The sequence below is a fragment of the Chroicocephalus ridibundus genome, chromosome 10 (genome assembly GCF_963924245.1).
Source record: "Chroicocephalus ridibundus chromosome 10, bChrRid1.1, whole genome shotgun sequence".
Lineage (NCBI taxonomy): Eukaryota > Metazoa > Chordata > Aves > Charadriiformes > Laridae > Chroicocephalus > Chroicocephalus ridibundus.
This window is the reverse complement of record NC_086293.1, coordinates 22,849,531-22,866,703: the sequence shown is the minus strand read 5'-3', so window position 1 is coordinate 22,866,703 and position 17,173 is coordinate 22,849,531. Positions and strand designations below refer to the sequence as shown.

At 39.4% G+C, this 17,173-nt stretch overlaps 1 protein-coding gene across 29 annotated transcripts in view; it reads left to right on the top strand.

The window, feature by feature from the left end:
- The window catches only part of SLMAP (sarcolemma associated protein), an 87,678-nt gene that overhangs the window by 21,726 nt on the left and 48,779 nt on the right, over positions 1-17,173 (top strand). For 14 of the 29 annotated variants that reach the window (XM_063348540.1, XM_063348530.1, XM_063348534.1 and 11 more), the window contains exon 3: positions 14,431-14,578. In XM_063348540.1, coding sequence (XP_063204610.1) covers positions 14,431-14,578 — 148 coding nt within the window. Of the gene's footprint in view, positions 1-2,654; positions 2,763-14,430; positions 14,585-16,915; positions 17,022-17,173 lie in introns of those variants that run through there. The other 15 variants (XM_063348537.1, XM_063348529.1, XM_063348532.1 and 12 more) reach the window with 3 other exon arrangements.

The window sequence follows — 17,173 nt, the reverse complement described above, 5'->3', positions numbered from 1 at the left end:
ATGCTTTTCAGGATTAAAACTGTCTGTGCTTATGTCCTCTCTCCCTCTCATCCCCCCTCCTTTTTTTTAATTGAATCAATTTGTAATAAAAAATTACCAAACTTATCCTAACTGCTTTTTTAAAAAAAGAAAAGCGGGGGAAATGGAATTAACTGTCTGATGAAGTACAAAGAATGACCTAAGTCATTCAACACATAGTATTAGCAAATTAATGTCGCTGCTTTTAGGAGGTGAACTGTGGAAAATGTCACCGTATGTTTCTAGCCATTAAAAATGCATATCATCTCGGTAAGAAAAATGTTATATCGTTTTTTGTCAGTTGGACAATGTGACCTGAAATCTGCGTATAGATGGTTGGAGGTGTCTCTGGTTTTCCTACTTGGAAGGATCTGCCATTTGGAAAATGACTTGATGGCTGTTTAAAGAATTAAAACGTCAATTTCCCTTTATAAAATTGATGATGGAGGATATTTCTTCTTAGACTGACAATCTAGAGCCACTGGTGTTAGAAAGAGGTTCTTTTTGTACTTCGAACATGTTTTCCATGTTTTAGAGGGGAACATGGCACGTTTAGTCCAAAAAATTTCAAGACTTGGTAATGTATTTCTGAGAGGTGTGGATGACTGTTCTCTCAGCCTTTGCAGCTGAAAGGGTGTGAGATTGCCAGCAGTACTTGCAATTCCCTTGCTCCAGCTCCTCGTGCCCACTGGCACATTGGTCATGGGTGCTTATCATGTGTTCTAAGTATTTTTTTTTTTCGACAAAGGTATTTTGAAAGGCATTCGGCTTTGTGTGGTTTTTTTTTTTTTTTTTAGCTTGCCTGAAGAATAAAACTCATATGCACAGTGTTATCAGTGTAATGTCCCTGATGACTTTATGATGGAAAATAGCTAGAAAAAAGACATGGAAATGCTTTTGCGTGTGCGGGAAGCTGTATTTGAATAATTACCTTTGCAAGTTTTGCCATGTTAGCAAACCTGTAAACCCAAGGTACCCTGTATGTGATTTCTTTTTTCACCCTCAACTAAGGCCGGTATGAATCACGAGTCGTTCTGTTTGAAATTGTAATTACCGTATCCTTGAACATCTTATCTGCGCTCTGCCTGTTCCTCCTTGTCTGCTGGGGTTGTTCTGATGTTCCGAACAGGTGAGAAGGCTGCAGCACCTTGCGCTGAAGCCAGCAGGACACAGCTAAACAAATGGCTGACTAATATTCTCAAAGATCGCCTATCCAAAAATCAACTATATGTCCCTCACTGCTGGCAGACCCATCTAAGTACGTGGATGCATGCCATAGGTATTTATTTCCTCAAGCATAAAAAAAAAGTCATAATTTTTTATTGTAACGGAAGACCAGAGTAATCTGCCTTTGTTCATGAATACCAGCATTCAGTTACTGCTTGCTTTGAAAGTCTTGACCCAAGAATGAGTTGCAAGTAAATACAGCCTCCTCCCAGGCTATTTTCGCTCTTGCTTTGTTGGAGGTATGGCTTGGCAGTGCCTTAAGTACAAATATTAAACTCCCAATTGTCAAATTTCTCCTCTGTGCTGGAAAATGAATTTTCCGTCTTTAGATGGAGCCGCACCCTTCTCTGATGGTGTCTGGTTTCCAGTTAATTGCATTTGCTCTCTGTATGGAATGCTGAAGTTCAAAACACAGAATGAAAAAAAAATTAAATTTAGTGTTTAAAAAAAAAAGTTTTGGTTCTTGCTTGATGCAGAGAAGTCTTCAGAAAAACGCGGAGGAGCCTATTGCTCTGGTGACCCCTTGTTTTCAGTATGAGGAAGCGTGCAGTCAATTCTCACTACGCTGTATTTTGGTAGTATTTGTGGTTTGGACCTGTTACAAAAATATCTAGTTTGACATGATTAGAACTAGTACAGTGTCATTTCTACATAGGCAGTTCTTTTGAGTTAGGACTTGTCCTCCCGCATCTTTATTGTCTGCGTTGAATTTATATCACCATAGCATTAAGCTGCTCGATATGGTCATTTTAACTGCAGTTTAGAAATGCGCTGAACATTATTTTCTTTGACGCCTGTCATCTGTTAATAAATAGTCCATGAGCAGATGATGTCAGAAAGCAAGAAGTCTTTGCTTTGTGCAAAGGAGAGATAAATTAACTAGGCCTACTGCAGGTGTTTGTTTAAAAAAAATTAATAAAATGCTGCAGTCACATTAGAAAAGTCCTTTCAGATGGAATACGTCCCTTGCTGAAAGGAAGGGAGACAATTCTTCATAAATTTTTCAGGATATTTTTAGAGTTTTTATGTAGTGTTATTGTGATGATACCAAACTGCTATTGCATTTGGAGGTCTTTGTGAAATCTGATGGGGCTTTTTTCTTTGTCTGAATGTGTGATCACTGGGAGTCTTCTCTGTCGTAAACCAGCAGCAGTGTGGAATTAATGACAGTAGGTAAGCACAGTGCCTGGCGTGGAAGCAGTGGAAATGAGGAAAGGTTGAAATAGTTTCAACAGCTTCTCCCTTTATTCTCTATACAGCTGAAAAGCGAACACGTGAGAAGAGATCCTTCTTTGCAAGGAGTAGAGGAGCTTTGATGTAATGATTAACTAAGTGGAGAAACCCAGCAGTGTGTAGCAAGATCGTTAAGCAGCTTTTGCAGTACTGCACCTGCCTTGAAATGTCCGGGATTATGGTTGAGAGTTGGAGTTTCCTGATAAAGTAACGAGCTGCCTTAGACTCTTTGCTTTCATATAAGCAGATCTTCTCTTTTTGCTCTTCATCTGGTGGAGTAACTGGTAATCTTGGCTTTTGTTGTGGTTTTTCTCCAATTTGCTTGCAAATCAAAAAGGTAATTGTTTGCTGATAGAAGCTGAATAATGCAAATTTCAATTTCAGTTAATTTTTTGCTAATCACTTAGTTATCTTGTTAATTGAAGAATTTTGAGGAAGCTGAATAATGCAAATTTCGTTTTCAGTTAATTTTTTGCTAATCACTTGGTTATCTCATTAATTGAAGATTTTTGAGGAATCCGAAACAATGGATAATGTTGGTGTTAGATTTTTCATTCCAAGTATTTACTGTGCCAGATCCTGATGGTATTTCAAGATTTCCTTTAGTTTTAAACACTTATTTTTCATTTGTCTTCTGCTTTTTCTGTCAATTCTGCCTATTCCCCAATGTTTTCCCACTAAAACAATTTAGTGTTTATTTTAGGTGTTGTAGATCTTTTGGGTTTAGTTTTTAATTACGCAAGATTTTAATAAGGTCAGTCTCTTAAAATTTAAAGACCAGGGAAGATTTATGGCTTACCTCTCGTCTTAAATTAGGGCAAAGCTATGTCCAAACATGATAAATCTCCCTTTTTGTGTCATACTTGTCATTGCTGTAGTCAGAGACAAGACCGTAGTTTATTTTGATCTTGCACTTTATCAAGTTGGTCACAGAATGTAACTGTCGAGTTCTTGGAATAGTTTTAGTGTTTTTTCCCTAGTGAAGAATATTAGTACGGGTGCTTTTGCCACTTGAAGGTAAGAGTAAATTGCAATGATAAATTGCAAACCTTTAGGAAAATATATTTGAAAATAAATTAGAGTTTTATATGGGAGCCAGCTCTTTGCGGAGCTCATAATTCTTTATTTTATCTCCAAAACACACTCTTTGGGACTTTGTACAGTTCAAGATAATGTTTACTTTCGTTATTGCAAAGTTAGAGTATGTCTTGTTGCCAAACTCTCATTAAATTTATTACAGTAAACAATATTGTTTAGCTTTCAGTCTAGTTTTGGACGAAAGTATTCATGGAGGGGCATCAGAATTGATGAGTGTTTCAGCAATATTTTGAACTGTATTGTTCTAAGTGATTATCCCGAAGAAGCCTGGATTTCTGGGTAATGGCTTGTTAAGGCACTTTGTTCCTGTATTTTAAAGCCATATTAAGTTGCAGTGTATTTCCGTAATTGATTAATATAGAGAACACAGTAACATTAAGAGAAACCTCAGAAAGTCACCTTGTCCGTGTGTTGTCCGCAGGGTAAACACTTGAGGTAGTGATGGAAGTTGATGTAAATTACACCAAGTAACCGCTGGTATCACAGTGCTCCATGATACATAGCTGTAGAAATGTCTTGTGTAACAAGAGACTGAGCTTCCTTGATGAAAAAGAGCAGAACAACTTCCTTGCAACAAGTACACTGTCCTTCTGGAAACTTGTGGGCTTTTTATCTAGTTTTTACTGGTTTGATGAGACCATTACACTAGTCAGCTTTTCAATAAGGAGCACTAAATTTTTTTCAAAGTCTCTGTATGCTGTGTAAGATACTGTCATCTGTGACAGCAGTAATGCAAAATAAGTCTCTTCATTCTATTGGTTTTGTATTCTAATGAGTCAATCTGAGCATCTTGGGACCATGTGCGAGTAACCATTTCCCAGGAATCTTTCCCTTGATTGCATTTTATTGTTAAAATATTTTAGCTTAGCACGTAAAGCAGCAATATACCTTAAAAATCACTCAGCATCTTGAGGATGAGGATTTCACATAGAGTGAGAATTCTACTTGAGAATCTTCAAGTAGACTGAAAATCCAAATGTGTTTTTTGTTGTCTTCAAGGAAATGGTATATAATTAGTACTTAGTTGGGGAATATTTTTTGTAGGAAACTTTTCTGCTTTGTCTATATCCAGAATGGAGTTGTATCTCCATTTCTGAGGATGTTCATGTCCTCTAATCTGTTCTGTATTTTACTTACAAAAGGAAGTTTTAAAGCATGGCATATGTGAAGGGACAGACTTTGATTCAACTGTGAAGAGAATAAATATAAAATTTTTCTAGTCCTGAAACCATCCAGCAATTGTAGCAAAGGTTGATTTTGAGGAATTCTGGTGAAGTGTGAGGACAAAAGTTAAGTAAAAGAGGTATTCTGAAGAGTAGTAATTAGTAACTATGGTGACAGATGTCTCACTGTAGCAAGAAGTTAGCTATATATAAACCAAATTACTTGTAAATTAAAATTCTTCTAGATCTCTTCTTTTTTAAAAATAGCTTTTTGCATCAAAACTAGTGACATTGATGTGGAGAGAGATCTATTTTTGTGCGGTGTTGTCACGTTTTGTGGTAAAACACTTTATCTTGCGGTCTTTGGGGAGTATTTTATAATCCTGCTCCTTTTGACAGTTGAATGCATTTCTGGATTATTTGAATAATCTACGGATAGATCAACGCTCATGAGTAACTTTCACCTTTTTGAACTACTTCATTCCACACTTTCTGTTTACAACAGAAAACTTTATTCAGCAAGAGGAATGAATATCGTGTATCATGCCTAGGATTGCTTCAGGTCACATCCTTCGGCATGAATCTTCTGCATCTTAATACAGAATTCAATACAATCTTAATACAGTATTCTGAGGAATGAGGTGTTACTGCGTGATAGAGGGTGGTCAGGACTTGTTCTTCTGTGACCGGGCGTTTCACTGCATTTTGCAGTTACAGAACGTGGTTGTTGGGAGGACTTCATTTCACAACTGTCAGGTTAGGTTACAAATTGTTCTTTCTAGAAAACAGAGTTTGTGAGGTTACTTGAATGCAGCCAGTTCTGTGAGGGCAAATAGGTTAGCAAGGGGAACCATCCTTTCTGATAGTGTTTCTATTTGTGTTGGTTCATTGCAGGTTTGTGTTTTTGTTTTTGTTTTTTTTTTTTTTTTTTAAAAAAAAAAAGACAGGAGCAGGACTTGAGCACCTTTTGTGCAAAGTTTTGGATGAGTGCACAATCGTAGAGTAAAAGCACTGTTTTCAGTATAAACTGTTACTTTAATGTTGGTATCCTGTGACCATCATCTCATGTGAAAGAGTTTTTTTTCCATATAAATTACCATTACCGTAATGTTGCTGTATTTTTTCCTGAAGTTTTGTTCTTCTAGGTGTTTGGAGTGTTGATAGTTCTTTTTAGAGCTAAAGTAAATAAATCTTAAAGCGAGTCAGTGTTATTTGTGCAGTTCTGTACTGATCATTGGGACGTTGGGCATTCCAGGAATTGTAATGCCATTTGTTTACTTATATTTTATGAAAGCAAAGGTGGTGCAGGTCATCGTGTTTTTTCTTAATTTACTCCAACTTCAGAAAGCTATCTCCTAATACAGAGAACTCCAAATTCTGGTTGTGAAATGTTCTTGAATTTTTCTTCTTGAACGCTGCTGCTGCTGCAGGAGGTTTGAGTATATGGCTTAGGAACCAGCTTCTACCATATGCTCATTTTTAGCCTGGTCATTGTTATATATCAACCAAACGATGCAAACTGAAAATGTGGGAATTCTGAAACCTCGCAGAGTTGTTCAGGTGTCCCTGTCATCGAGCCAACTTTGCTGCTTTCTGTGATGGGTGAGGAGCTGATAACCAGGATGGGGGTGGGTCCAGCTGCCTCGTTTTTGTCCATTACTATGAGGGAGTTAAGAGCTGTCTTGAATGGTATGGCACTATGGCTTCAATTATGGCAGCAGTTCATAATTACAGCAGACTTCTGGAGACAAGCGGTAGAGATCTTCATCCTCATTGTTTTATAAACATCCACAAGCTTTAGATTGTGAGCGTGGGTTTTTGCTTTTGTTTTAAACCAGAGAACTTGGATTGTGATACAGTTTGAGGTCCTAACCTTAAACTTTTAGCCATCTTCTGCCAATCTCTTTAATATGAATTACTTTGAAAAATGCAGCAATACTTCTCAAGAATTTTATTTGATAATAAATAGCTGAAAACATTTAAATACAATGTTTTTAAGCTCTACACAGCTAGTTCTAAAACTGAATAATTAAAAGTATTGCTTGATGGTTTTAGTAGCCTTTCTGTTGTTAACGACCACTTCCTAACACAAATAAAAAAATCCTTCCAAAGTAAATGTCTGACATCCTGGCTCTGAATTTTCCTGATGTAAAGTAGATTATGTGGATAACCACAAATATTGAAGAATACCATAGAGCTGTTGACTAATAGTAACCTTGAGTCCTGAGCTTTTCACCTTCAGACCAGTAAGTTCAGTTACAACTGTTAGCAAACGTGGGGTTTGAGCAGTGGCTTAGAAAGTAAATGCTCTTGTCTAAAGGGCACAACAGGTAGGAGATGGTGTTAACTCTGCAAACATGCTGTCATGTTTTTCTTCTTTGGGAATGCTTTTAATATGCCATCTTTTAAAATGCTGATGGTGTAAGTATATCTAGAACTCGCCAGCTAAAATAAGCATTGCGATGCAGTATGTCAAAAGAAAGGTCTGTGCTTAAATGTTTGCAGGTACAACACACCTGGAAATGTTTGCTCTGGTTTATTGAGGAAGGTGACATTTTGCTGCTGAGGGACACGCTAGAGCAACTCAAGGGTGTGGGCAAACCTATGTTTTCTGCACAGTTGAAGCTGTTAGTGCCTCTCAGTGTTGGTCATTGCCTCTCTACCTGAGGTGGTTCCTCCTCCTCCCCAGGAATCCAACCCGCTTTCCCTTCCCCGTCATGGCCCGTGGGTTAGCTCAGGCAGAAGTTAACCGACTGGCAGGGCCTGTAGTGAACTTCAAAGCACTGGAACTATCAGGACATGGCAAGCAGCAGGGGGATTAATACCTTATATCCAGCAAAGGCTGAACTCTGTTTATACCCAGACCCAGTTCTGCTGGCACAAAACTGCTTTTACTGCCACAGTTTATTTTGCTTGACAACAGGTATGAGCAGCCGGCAGGGTTGCCCTGGCAGTACAGTCAACAGACACGGAATAACTCGGTCAGCAAAGAGCAGATTCACTGCTGTCCTCTCCCTCCTGCCCCTTGGAGCTACAGGATGGCACTGAATTCCTGGGAGTAGCTGAGGATTTTAACCTTTTCATCAGAGTAGCCAGATTTAGATTAGGTTTACATTTTCAGTTGAAAACTTAAGGTGAATATTTTTCTATCCAGTGCTGTGTTGTCAAAGGCTTGCTTTTTCGGTTTTTCTTACTTACTGTACAGAAAGAGTGGTTAAGTGCATTTTCCAAAGAAGTTACTGAAAACTGCAAGCAAGTTGTGCTTTTCCCTGGGGACCTTCAATAGTTAGTGTCCCTGAAAAGCTGCCTGCCGCTCCTCTTTGCTCGCGCTGACTGGGAAATCCCTTCCCAGCCAGTCACTTCTAGTTCCGCAGCCTGTGCCTCCCTCAGGAAGCTAGAATCCTTTTAAAAACGAGATTTGCGAAGAACTCAAAAGTTAGTGCACTAGTTTTGTTTCTAAGTTGAAGGAGCTGGTAAAGCAAGCAAAGAGCTATTAGATCCATGTGTTTAAGAAATAGAAGACTAAATAGAAAAGCAATTTTGCTTGATGTACCCCACCCTGTGAATTTTGCTTACTAATGGAGATAAATACTTCTACTTCCTTGACCGGTGGGTGGAGTTAGGCGAGTGAGAGGAAAGGAATTTAGGATGTGTCTAAGCAGACCAGAATGAGGAACTCAGTCAATTGGATCTGGAGATAGTTTAGCATTTGAACTTCTCTGTCTTACAGCCAAAGGAGTGACTTGGAATTCAGTGTGGTTTGCACAGCGTGCTCTGCTAGCAGAAGTGCTGCTCCCAAAATGAGAACATACTCAGATAGAATGATAAAATGATCTTTTAATTGTATGCGAGAGAAAGCTTCCTGGCTGCAGTGTGATAAATGTAGGCCGTATTGGTTTGACCCCATTAGGTATTGTTTTAAAATCTTTGTGCACAATTCAGATTGTGCAAAGCCAATGTACTTCGCCTCCTAGTAGAATACTCAGCGTGAAACGAGTAAACACAGCTGTATTACTCAGTCCAATTTTGGACCAGGATAAATATTCCAATTTTTAGATCCCCGTTTACTTGCTGGATTTGAGTATTAGCTTTAGTACTCAGGGGGTGCATTTGTAATGCCAGCATTAATTGCTTAATGACTGATCACTTCGTTTGTAGCATGAATAGGGGAAGAATCTGTCATCTTAACTGCAGCATTTTATGGCTTAACTGCTGTAGCCAACAGCCTTTCTGCCCCTTTGTGGTAGTAAACATGGCAGAAATGAAGTTGTCATCTCCTTAGTGTCTATAGTTCAGAATTTGACAGATTAATTTAAATCTTTCTGGTTTAAACTAATGTCTCAAAGCCTGTGTAACAGGGCTCTGAAGCACATGGGAGTTGTGTATACTTCTTTCACACAGAAAATAAGAGATGAGGAAAAGAATGATAAACTTAGGAGGTCCTGAAATTGGGTTTCTCTTTCTATATTAGTTGTCTAGGCAGTGAAAATATATTGAATGCATAGAATATGTTAATGATTGACTTTCTGTAAAAGAGGCAATGGCCTACATTTTGGTGCTTATTATTTATTTAATTATTAATTCAGCTACGGAATAAGGCTGAAATTGTTAATATACTTTGGTCTATGTCTGCATTTTTAGATGTAGAATTTGTTCCTCTTCATGGAGTGAATCTCGCATCTGTGCAGAAAAGCTGTCTCCGTTCTCCAGTAATTTTCCTCACTGTAATTCTCAGCGTAGTTCTCCTGAACTGCAGTTTCAAGCTGGGTTAGATGGAGTAGCAGTAATGTGCTCTTAAAATGGAAAAGGATGGCTATACATAGCGATCGCAAGTGTTACGTGAGTCTGTCTTGATCGCCGTTCTTGATTCAGTGCCTTCCTGCAGTACTGGTACAGTCCTACCCTAGGAGAGACCTGAGGTTCTTTTGTTCATTGTATTGTAGCTGGGGCAGTTAGGCCATAAAAGTTTTTGAAAAAACACTATTTAAACAGTCAAGAACTCGTTAATAGAGGACTTTACTCTTTAAACATGGATCTTTATTTTTTTTTCCTGTTGTCCTGTATGTGGAGCACTTACTCTCCATCTTTACCTTGTAATAAACAGTTATAGAACAGAAAGATCTCTGGTACCTTTGGCTTTTGAGCGTGTGATTGATTATTATGCACTGCTGGTATGTTTAGATTTTAATTTTTTTCTGAGAAAGCCAAAATGTTAAACTAGCAAGTTAATTAAAAGTTCATTTTTGATGATGCATTTGGCTACATTTTAGGCTAATTCTAGAACTTCATGTTAAATTTCTGGTTTGAGCATCAGTGAAATAATGCTGTGTATTGAGAGATGCAGTATATTGTCAAGATGGAGATGAAAATAGCAGTGCTAAAAGCGAGTCTTATAGTAAGATATGAATCAAAAGCTCATCAGTTTTTTGTTCTAACCTTGTGTTGTATTGTAATTAAATTGCTGAAAAAACATGCTGCTTTCTTTTCAAGATTCTCTGTGCATCTCTGAGCCCATCCTTTATCTTCTCTGAGGTCCTTCAGAAGTGTCTCGTCCTATACCAGAACTGCGTATGGTTTGGGAAACAAAATACTTCATGACTTTCTCACTTGTCAGGCTAAGAAAGGAGTTATCTTCAGCCTACCTCTTGGAAGACATTGGAGTAGTAATCATTAAGCAGAATATTTTTGTTGTTGTTAGTTATTAGTTTTTGAAGAAAACGGTCTACCTACTTTTCATAGGTGAAGTTAAAATTTGTCCTTCCTGAGCATGGCAATTTTATAACTTCCTAATATCAGCAAGGGTTCATATATTGTATTTGCATAAGTTTAACGTATTGTCCTCTGGAATCTCTATGGAAGAATTTTATATTTCATTAATCAGGAAATATTAGGAATTTGTTACAGGGGGAACAATTGTAGTGCTATCTAACTGCATGAAAGTAAAATGTAGACCGTGATTTACTCTTCTGAGTCATTGACCTAGAAAGCAATGGAACTTAAATGGAATGAGGCTTTTAAACACCATAGGTCAAAGAAGAGGAAGTTCTTTTGTTCAGTTTGCATAACTGGATATTAACTCAGAATATAATAAATACTAGATTTTTTAAATTAATACATAATTCCCTGTAAAACAGGGAATATGAAATTTTATAATTTTTTTGAAACCTCCTTAATGCAGTTTCTAAAGAAGATGGACTGTACTGGAGAAGATTGAGTGTACTGATGAATTGCAAATTTGACTTTATTCTAAAGTCTCCATATATTTTGTGGAAGCAGCATGGTAGGATGTCTGCAGTTAACTGAGTTTGTTAATGGGGTATAAATAAGAGACAATGCAAACTATCATGAGAACTTAAATTACTAAGGAGGAAATGGTCTGGGATTTCTTTTTCTGTCTGAGAAGGTGTTATGATATTGGAGAGTAAGTTTCTTAAATAGTTGTATGTTACCTTGTATTTTAAGAAAGAGGGAAAACTAGTACTCAAACCATACGTATATATAGTTGTGATCTGAATTAAGGATGTGATAATTCTTTAACAGTCATAGAACCGTAGAATTGCCTAGGCTGGAAGGGACCTTTCAGATCCCCTAGTCCACCCATCAACCTAATTCTGACAAAACCCATCACTAATCTAAACTGTGTCTCTAACCACTATGTCTGCTAGTCCTCAAAAGCTGAGGTGTTTTGGACGTTCACGAGGTATCCTCTCCACTCTGAACTGGACTAGTTGTTAAGATGAGGCACGAACGGGCAGGGACTTTAGCTTGATCTGAAGGGAAGTGTGAATTATAAAAGCAAGTGTTAATTAGGTCAGTATACGCTGCCCTTTTTTTCTGGCAGTACTGGCTTAAGCGCCTCCTCACATAACTTGCATCAGCTCTCAAAGCTGGTTTGCAGTGACTAAACAAATGCTTGAGCCAGTACAACTACAGAGGTGGTGGTGGTGCAACTCAGCAAGGAGCATCAGGGAAAGATCTATAGTTCCTCTGTAAGCTGGCACTGCTGCGGAATGTTGTTGGTTTGTGCTGGAAAGCAGGGAAAAACAAATGTGCCGGTTTCACAGAAGGCTGGTACTGGTGTGTAAAAGGTGTTGGTGTACGTAGCTGGTGTGTAAAAGGTGGGAATTGGAGAACCCACCAAGGATACCGCATAATTAATAACTTATTAATTTCCAGTGTACTACCATAAATATTAGTTATCGTATACACCTGTTTGTTTCAGGGCTTGTGCTTGATTTTGTTTTCTAAAGATAACTTCTAGTAATGACAGAAGTGATGAAGGAGGTAGACCTTTAAGATAATTTGAACTAGGAAAACTAGAATGGAAATGACATTTGAATTTACTACATGAAAGGAACCAATGCTGGGGGTTGCTGACCTATTAAAGACGACTAAATCCTTTTTGCTAAGTCTTGAAGTCAGAGCATTTCTATTTAGACTTCAGCTTATTTACATGTTGTTAGTTTTACTTCTTTACTAGATGCAGGAAGAGGAGAGTATTTTAATCCTGTTGTAAAGACTTCAAGAGCATCACTTCTTTAAAATTTATATAATGCAATTCAGTAGCATACAGTTAAATGGACATAAATATAATAATACTAAATTTAACGTGTATTTTCTATGGCCAAGTGTTTACAGACTTTTTTTTTTTTTACCGTTTGAATTCTGAGAGTCTACTGGTATTTTGTGAATTTTGTGCTGCTGGTGCTCTGTTGCACTTCCTTTCCCGTGGCCACTCTCCTGTGTTTCCCTGTGCTGTCTCCTCTCGGCCCCATCTGCAGATTTTGAGGAAGTCTGTTTACAAGGGGCAGTGATTAATCAAAAACTTGGAGGGATAAAAGGCAGATATTATGCATAGGAAAGAAAAGGGTGGGGAAAAACAAAGAAGCACAAGCTTCTTTGTTTCTCCTTGCTTGTGACTCACTTTTTCATAACAGAAGGATTTTCAGAGGGAGCAGAACGCTAATTGAAAACAAACAGGAAGTAAAAAGATAATTATCTCTGCACTGAACCATGAGAGGGTTCGGTACTTTCAGATTAGTAAATTAACAAGCTAATTAATTTGATTGGCTTTTAAACTTGTAACTGTTATAAAATCTGTACTATATACTATTATATTATTAGGTAGTAATATATAGTATTTCATAACACACAGTATTATATGGGTGGGTCTGGTTGTTAATGCAGAGAATGCAGCCCTAGTTTCTTGATCTGTCCATAATTTGTGTTTACCCTTCATCTTTATGAACATATGACTGTTTGATTATTATTTTCTCTTTCTTCAATTTAAGATCAAAGGCATATCTGTTGGGGGGAAAAAAAATATCTTTCATGTGCTGCTTTTCATTCTGTCATTACGTTACACCTAGCTGAGCTTTCCTGTGCTGGCATTCCCTTGGATTACTGTACTGAGTCCCATCTTCCATACCCGGTGACACTTAAGCTCTGAGGTTAGGGGCGCTGCGTTGGGCTGCTCAGGGTAAGCGTGTAAGACGCACGTGCTTGGTGTCATTTTCCAATAGGAGACCTGAAGAGCCCTAGTGCTGATCTCTCATTCCATTTTAAACCCACCTTTTCCCTTGACGCTATTATCTTGAGCTATATGTCACCTTTTTCGAGGAGTGTGATAACAGGGGCAAATAAAAGTACGGAAAAGTTGGAATGGAATCCTGAAAAAAATCATCAGTTGCTTTTATAGGAGAAACACGGGAATACATTCATTTCTCTGAAGGCAACATCTCTCCTCCAGCTTTACACTTGCTTTGGGACTTGAGATTCCTTATGAGTGCAGGAAGGCAGGGATTTCTGCTGTCCCATCAGGTTCCTGTAATAACTATGGCCATCTTGAACTTCTGTAAGTGACTCATTTGAGTAGTTACACCTGGCTGGTTAGTAAGACTGCAGTGCCCTCTTTCATGCTCTCTGCTGATCAGGTCTCAGCCAGTGACTCTGGTCTTCTGCCGGGTGACTCACTTGTGACCTCTTCTCAGATGCAGCAGTTTTGACTAGAAGTCTTGTGTCATAAGTTTCAGATTCAATAAGTTGCTATTAAAGTTTAATTAAATCTACAAATGGATATTTGCAAAGGTGCTTGATGATGCAGTAATCTTGAGATTAAATTAATGGTGTGAACTAGTTATCCCAGGGAGGTAAAAACATCCTAGGTTTTGTTTCCCTTTAGTTTCACTGTGGTCTCATCTTACAATTTCTTGATTCTGTCTTTTGCTAAAGCTTTTCCTTGTGCCCTCAGTGGTACTCTTCCCTACAGCACGTTTCTGCCACGGAGTGCTGGTACCTTAAATGTATGAACACTTAGAATTTTTGTGTGTTGACCAACATGAATATAAATTCTTACTTATGTGTGCCAAAAGATGCTGTTGCTAGCAGTGTCTGATCCTTTCCATGCAGGCAGTAGGTTAAGCACGGTTTGTAGCAATTATTTGCATAGTCTGTGTGCTAGAATTCAATCATATGTTAACTAATACGCAAGTACAAACATTTCTTGATAACGTGAAGGTGTTGCATCCTGAGGAGGGTGTTTTGAGTTTGATACCCTTGTCCATTTGTCAGGCTGTATTTTTTAGCAAATAAAATTTTACTGGAACTTGTTTCATTGTTCTTGTTTTGGTTTTTGTTTGTTTGTTTTTTTTTTCCAGATACTTACCTTGTATTCTTTTTGTTTGTTCTACAGTTCTATCTTCAAGACACTAAAAGTAGTAATGGTACCTTTATTAATAGTCAGAGACTGAGTAGAGGATCTGAGGAAAGCCCACCATGTGAAATTATGTCAGGTGACATCATCCAGTTTGGTGTAGATGTGACGGAGAACACGCGGAAAGGTAAGGGTATGGATCACTTTTTCTTTTTTTTTTTCTCTCAAGTATTTTTATTTAGAACATCTTATTTCAATCCGATCTTTAAGAGTAAATGGTAGTCCTGTTGTAAGAAAACAGGCTGGGTTTTTTGGGTTATCTCTTCCCTCCTTTGTGCTGGCAGCGAGTCCTGTGGCCACGCAGTGAACTGGATCAAGAAACTGATCTGCTGAAAACACTGACCCTGATCACACACATGTACCCCCCTTGCCCCTGCAAGCTACATTTTAACTGGGCTGCTTCCGTGGCCCCCCATCTTCTGGGGGTGTATGTGTGCTAGTGTGTGTCGTGGAAATGCAGGTCCGGAAAAGGAGGCTCAGCTGGGACCACAAGCTTAGCTGTTACCTCACTTCAGTTGACTTCCAGCAATTTTAAAAGCGCAGCATGTGCATGCGTGGATAGTGCTGCATGGGGGTTCTGTGGTGGTGTGTGTTTGGGTTTTTTTAATTTTATTTTTGTAACTACCTTTCTGTCAAGCCTATGAACCCTAAAGTTTCAACTAATAACGTGGCAGAAGTATGAAACTGCATTTCTTGATATGGTACTTGGCATGAGTTTGAAACAGGCTAATTTAATTCTTGTCAAGATATCTACTTTTTCTTTCTGTGACTGCTATTGATTTGGGTTTCTGCAGGTACTCTAAAATGAGGATAGGAAAATGTTGCTCATTCCAAAAAAGTTTATTCATGTGTATTTAGACCTGAAACAATTTTTATTTTAAGATTTAGCTGGAACAAAAATTGGAGTTCACTTGTGTTTATCAGCAATTATTTGCAATTACTTTATGTGAAAGTTTGTGGAAGGTTCATCGTAAGCAGATTCTTGCCAGGAATTCGTGCCAGTAGTAGTTCTTCCCTATGGTTTTACGTTAGTTTTACAAAACGCGATCCCAGCAACCTGGCATTTGTGTAACGAGCGATCAGGTTGTGCAGCCTTCCTTTTCCTCTTCTCTAGCTTTGAACATAGGAACTGTACTTACGTTACTCATGAACGTGTTGAGCTGGCTAATGAGGAAGAGCGTACAAGTTTGCTTTCCTCCCTCTTCATGCTCCCCCGAGCAATGAATGAAGATGGTATCATCGTGCTGGGGCATGAAACAGCTGCATCGCAGTTAGTGTTTACCCATGAGTGCAATTGGAATGCGTATAAACACATTTTTTTCACCACTTCATTTCAGTAATCTCAGATGTTACTGTTAACCTAATCTAGTAATGAAACAGACATGAAAGTAGTTTTTAAATTAGTGATTCCCTTTACAACCATTTTGCATTCTGGTATTTACATAAGGCCTTCCTTGCACAAGACGTTTCAGCATTTTGCTGTGTGTAATTACAAGGTAATGACAGGATAGGCAGTTTACTTGCCTATGTAAATTTTGATTTGTGTAAATATTGCTGGAATCCATTTTATTTTATTGTTCAGGCTGTGCTTTAGTAAGTCATTTCCTTGCAAATACGATCTTGGTTTGGTTCATTAAAGTAGTGGCACGTTCAGTATGTGATTTTTCAGGAAAGGCGGTGGGAGCACCCATTCCTCTGCGTTCCGCTGGGAGCCGAAGGCAAGAACAGGCCCCGGAGAAACGTTTCCAACCCTCCCGCTTCCTCATTTGTCCACTTGTCCCATTACTGACCGGTGCACAGGCCTGCTCGTTTCCCTCTTCTTAACACAGTACTTACCTATTCATCATTTTACCCTGCCTTTCTGTTAGTGCGGTTTGTATTCTTTTAGCACTTCCTAAATTTCCCAGTCGGTGCCAGAGCATTCCAGGAGTTAACCGGTGGTGACTTCCCCGCACGGAAAGGAGCAGCAGGCTTTCAAGTGGGGTCAAATAATACCAGATGATCTGGGTCGAATACAGTTCATGCACTGGGTTCCAGTCAAGTTTGGGCTCTTTAATACATCCTTTCTCTGGCGTGGTGTTTGTAAAAGCCTGTGCGGGTGAGGAAGCCCAGTGGTCGCTGCCCATCACCGGCCTCTCCAGGGGGAAGGGAAAAGGCAGATTCTTCGCACTATGTCAATTATTGCCGTGGCTGCTGCTATCACACCAATAAGTGAAAATAAAGAGGAGAGCTTCATTTGCAAACTGTCTCTCTAGGATGCAAAACTTTTGAGGCAAAAATCACGACTTTATTCCCGTTTTTACGCTGCTTTGCAGCCTAAGGCCCTCGGCGGGGTTCGGGGCAGCTCTCGGCGGCTGTCCGGCGTTGGGTGCCGCGGCGCAGCCGGCGGGGGGCCGAGGTTTGCCGGAGAATCGCGGTTTTCGCTGCGGCCGGGGGTGGCTGCCGGGACGCAGCGGCCGGCGGGGCGCCCCCTGGCGGCCAGTCCGTCCGTCCGTCGGTGGGTCCGGGGCGGGATGGCGGCGGGGAAGGGCCGGCCCCCGGCAGCGCTCCGGGACCCCCGCGCCCGGCAGGTGAGTGGGACGTGGGACACGGGGACAGGAGGAGGGAATGGGGCTTGGTCCGAGGAGAATGTTCTCGGTCCCGTTTGGCAGCCGGGGGTTGCTTTCCTGCTTTTGTTATTCCTCGAAAGGAATAACGCGGACTTGAATTTAAACAATTACTA